Raw genomic sequence first — 5,062 nt, forward strand, 5'->3', positions numbered from 1 at the left:
CCATGTACCATCACCAGAGTCCTTCTGCTCACAAAAATTTTAATTCAAAAGGATACCTGCAGCCCTATGTTTATTGCAGTACTATTTATAACAGGTAAAACTTGGAAACAACCCAAATGGATCAAAAAGATGTGGTACATAGACACAGTAGACTACTATTCAGCAATTGAAAAAGATAATCTCATGCCATTCACAGCAACATGGATGGAGGTAGAAGAGATTATGCTCAGTGAAATAAGTCAGAAGGAAAAGGAAAAATATGGGATAGTTTCACTTATAGGAGGAATAAAGGGGAACCAAATAATGGAGCAGAAAAAAAAAACAGTAAGAATTAAAAAACCGCAAGAAAATAAAAATAAAACAAGTATATCAGAGACATTCTGCAGTCGAGGGCTAGGGAGAGGGATCAGAGGGGAGGGCGGGAGGAGTAAAATAGAAATAACATTTTATAAAAAGTAAATCCAACACAAGTGAACATCTCAGTACATTTTATGACTTGCTTCAATTGCATATATCTAGAACTAAATCAACAAATTGACAAGGCCCACACCCTAAGGCCCCTTCTGCATACTAGACACTGGACTCCAGAGACTGAATTTTCTAACACTCAAGGACATAATGTTATCAAAATAGAGAACTGTTTCAATACTCTGAAAATGACCAGTTCTGATATTCAGATGCCCTGATGATTCTTCCAGATTGTTCCTGAGCTGTGCTGGTGACTGTGGTGGGGATGCAGGAGTGGTGAAGTTTCCAGGAACCTGGATTGCCCCCAGCTGTGCTTGGGGACCTGACCTCTTCCTCTGCCTCCCACTCACTACTGCATTTTTGCTGTCACTGGGATGAGGGTGTTTGTGGGCTGAGCAGGTAGGAAGCACCAGGGGAGAGCTGGGCCCCAGAGATGGGTTTTGTGCACAGAGGCCCTGTGCCCTGGACAGGCCCCATGAGTGATGCTGACACCTTCACAGCAGGGAGAGTGAGGCTGAACCTGGGCCTCAGGGAGGCCTGGCGCTGCTGATAAAGGGCCTGGCCTTGCTGCTGTGCCAGCCCCTGCCAGATCCCTACTGCTCCACTGCCCAGGTGAGTGTCCTGAGCCCTGCAGGGGCTGCCTTTGCTTTGGAAGGGAGGCTTCTGGGGCAGGGCCACTGGCCAGGCATGGGGTGGGGTGTGGGGAGGTGCTCTGCACTCTGGGGGAGGAAGGTGGAGGACCATGGAGGAGAGCCCGTCCTTCCAGCTGCCCAGAGTCATCTGCTCTCTCTGCTGCATGAGGAGCTGTCATGGGGATGTGTTTGCTGTGCGTGCCCAAGCTGCCACCTGCACTCAGGTGAGGCAGGCAAAGGGGCTCAGAGACCAGGTGTTTCACCAGGGTGGAAGCTCCTACTCTCTGAGGTCTCCAGCACTTCTCCAGTGGCGGGTGTTTATTGCAGTCGTGTTTATTGTGTCACTTCTGATGTTTTTGTCTTCGCAGTATAGAATTTACATGTTTTCTTATTAAGATTATGTTTATTCTCATGCTATGCTTTCCTGCCCCTACATAGTCAACAGGACATTATTCTAGAGATTTGAAAATCAGATGTGTGACAAATCACCACATCAACAGATGTTTTTTAGAACATGATCTTTAATGCTGCTCGGTACTAACAAAAGTCCTATATGAATATTTATAGACCAATTCAATTCACCCTCAAAATAGACCTATATATTGAAAAGTATCACCCATCTTTACAAATGAAGACATTGTGCCTTAAATGTTCCATGCTTAATGGCATCCAGAGCGGAATTGGGAAGGGCAGGCGTTGTTCATAGAGAGACGGCTGTGAGCGTGTACTTGTGAACTCCACAGGTATCTTTCTTCAATTTAATGATTCTGTTAAAGCATCAGGTATATGCTCATCCCTCCCCACCATTGAACAGAAAACACTGACTCACCACATTCAAGAAGATTATATATTTTTTTATCCTGATACTAGAAGAGCTTTCGAAAACTTACTGAAAACTCTCCAACATAGCCCAGAAGATATGTTAGTGCATGGGCTTTTGTATTCCATCATTGATGCTTTTCAGGGAAGCAAAGAAAATTCCTGTTAAGAAGATATGTTATTGGTATTTCATAGAACACAGTGATAGCTGAGAAAATAAAAGTCACATGAGAAGCGGTAAGACCTGGAAATTTTCATAGCTTTCAGATTCTTCAAGGACAGTCCATCTCATTCACTGACTCAAAGGAGGTTTTGCAGCTCAGTCATCTAGTAGCTAAGTCATTCAGTTTTTGCACTCTTAACATACACCAACTCAAATATCTCTCCAGGTTGGTTTTAAACTCACCTCTGTGATGATCATGCAGCTGATGACCAGAATCACATGCTTCTTTTAGTAATTTATTCACAACATTTAATTGCAGGTACTATCCTGGTCATTCAGAAGCCAGACAGAAGGAGAATCGCTCTCCAAGAGTCCACTGCAGATTCAGGGAGGACACAGGTAAACGGCCATAGGGACAGGTCCAGGGAGCTCAGGGAGACTCATCACATAAAATTCTACCTTGCTGTGTGTGGGCATGGGAGTTACCTCTGTAATGGGAGTCGGGTGGTCAAGAGCAGCTCAGCATCAACAGTTTATACAGATTTTAGGGGGACAGTTGAAGGTAATAAAGATATAAGTAAGAAGAAGAGGAAGCCCAACTGCAGAGGAAAACATATTTAGGTGCATGAATGACAGGTGAAGCCACATATGGTCTGTAGGAGGTTTCCAGGGCGCTTCTATAATACAGAAGGAAAGGAACAGAGGAAGCAACATTAATTTGCAAAGTGGTTACAAATCACAATAGCAGATATTAAAGGGCTTGACCTACAAGGTGGGGTTCTTCAGATTGCAAAAGGTCACTAGATTAGAAAAGATTAAATCAGACCAGCTTGAGTCTATGGAATGAAATGCTGGGATGGGGAATCCTTTTCTGCTGATTTGTTGGGAAGTGCTGGCAGGAGAAGGAAAGAATGAGACTAGGATAGACAGAAGAAAACATCACTTCACTCTGCTCCAAAGCCAGGGAGATCAGGAATGCAGATTTACCACAGAGATAGAGACTCCTGCCTCAGGGCACTTTCCTACCCCTTTGCCAGGAGAGGGAAGTCACATAAGCTCCTCTGTGAAACTACTGTCATTTAGCAAAGTACAGTTCTTTGGATAAACACAACTCATTTAAGTCACAAATGCAAAGTGTCTGAGGGATGAGTGTGTGGACTGTAAAAGGGCAGAGGGTGGGCACCAGCACCATCCACTACTGCCAGGCAATTTGCCAGGTGTGGGTAGTGAGGGAGAAGGAAGCAGCTGAGTTGAGAGCATTATAGCTCAGAGGCCCACTGGGTGGTACTGCCCTGGGCTAAGCTATTGTCAGGGAGGAATAAGTCATGTGAGCTTCAGGCATGAGGGACACAGAGAAGGCCCTTTGGAAAGGTGGGCAGATTCACTGGTGTGGCCTTTATGGGAGATGTTTAATTGTCATTATCACTGTTGGTGTCAACTGGAGCAGAAGGAAAAGAACAACAAAGAGCAAAGAGTGAGGTTAGAGCCACGCCAGGGCAGAACCATGCACGTGTATTTCCTTCAGATTGAGACTATTTGTGTCACTAGAGCAGACAGGAAGCCACAGACTTCAAACATGTCATTCTGACTTACTTTTATCTCAAACTTTCTCCTTGTTAAACTTTCTCTTTGTTCTGTTCCTGAAGTCAGATGACTTGGACCTTCATCCAGGGATTACTCTTCCTTTGTTTTCTTGGACATGGAATTGTGGGCAACGTCCTTATCCTAGGGGGACATTTATATGCTTTTATCATGGGGCCCGAGAGGAAATCTATTGACCTTATCCTCATCCACTTGGCATTTGCAAATACGGTCATTTTTTGTACCAAGGGAAGCAGATATGTAAACACAGTATTTCATCTGGGAAATGTCCTGGGTAACACTGGTTGCAAGATTGTAATTTTTCTGGGGAGGGTGGCCCGGGGCCTCTCCATCTGCACCACCTGTCTCCTCAGCGTGGTCCAGGCCATCACCATCAGTCCCAGGACCACCTCCTGGAGAAAGCTCAAGCCAAGGTCTGCAAGGCAAGTGCTTCCCTGTCTCCTGCTCTTCTGGGTCTTCAATTTCCTGATCAGCTCTAACCTGCTCTTCTACATCACAGCAGCCCAGAGCACCAACAGCTCTGCACTTAGGCCTTATGTTGGACATTGTGATATTCTTCCGTCTGAGCAAATAGTGAGGTGGCTTTTCCTCACTCTGATGACTCTGCGGGATGTTGTCTTTCAGAGCCTGATGGGCTGGAGCAGCGGGTACATGGCCTTTCGCCTGTATCAGCATCATAAGTGTGTCCTTTATCTTCAGACCTCCAGGCTACAAGGAACTCCCAGTCCAGAGATGAGAGCTACTCAGAGTGTCCTCATGCTCATGACCTGCTTCCTTTTCTTTTATTGGGCAGATTTCATTTTCTCCTTCTACATTGGAACCTTCTTGACAAAAATCGACATCATTTACTATATTAAAATAGTTCTAACTTTTGGTTATGCCAGTCTCAGCCCTTTAGTGCTGCTGAGTAGGGATATCCATGTGGCAAAATGCTGGTAAGCTCAGTGAAAACAGGGGGGCGCTTTTATGTCCATGCCTATAGGAAAGACTGGGATGTTACTTTGATGGGTTCCTTCCCCTTCATTTATCAGATCTCAAACTGTTCAAGGTTTATAAGAACGGATTTTTTTTTTCTTGTCTAAGGAGAGTCCTGGAATGAGTCAATCTTAAGCTGTTACTGGAGTTCCAGTAAGTGATGAAGACAGACTCTTTCCTGCTACCATTCAACCCTCCCTAACACATGACTGTTTTGTTCTTGTTGCACAGCTAGTGAGAATATGTTTGTTTTTATTTGAAAGAATGATTTGGAAATATGAATACCTTGCATATATACTTGTATTTTCTTATCTTAGGAATGGGGAGTCAAAGTTCATTTTCAGGGCCTCCCCAGTGGCGCTGCAGTTGAGCGCTGGGTTGCGAAGCTGCCCGTGGCCTCTAA

The 5,062-nt window shown here is 44.8% G+C and overlaps 1 protein-coding gene across 1 annotated transcript; it reads left to right on the forward strand.

Moving 5' to 3' along the window:
• Positions 1-1,210: 1,210 nt before the first annotated feature.
• Positions 1,211-4,623, forward strand: LOC311188371 (putative vomeronasal receptor-like protein 4; the record flags this gene model as incomplete). Its single annotated transcript, XM_084259473.1, has 3 exons — positions 1,211-1,324; positions 2,402-2,481; positions 3,729-4,623. 3 exons carry the CDS (start codon positions 1,211-1,213, stop codon positions 4,621-4,623), a joined length of 1,089 nt encoding a protein of 362 aa, XP_084115599.1.
• Positions 4,624-5,062: the final 439 nt, after the last annotated feature.

The sequence above is a fragment of the Talpa europaea genome, assembly GCF_964194135.1.
Source record: "Talpa europaea genome assembly, chromosome: 2".
In the NCBI taxonomy this organism is placed as follows: domain Eukaryota; kingdom Metazoa; phylum Chordata; class Mammalia; order Eulipotyphla; family Talpidae; genus Talpa; species Talpa europaea.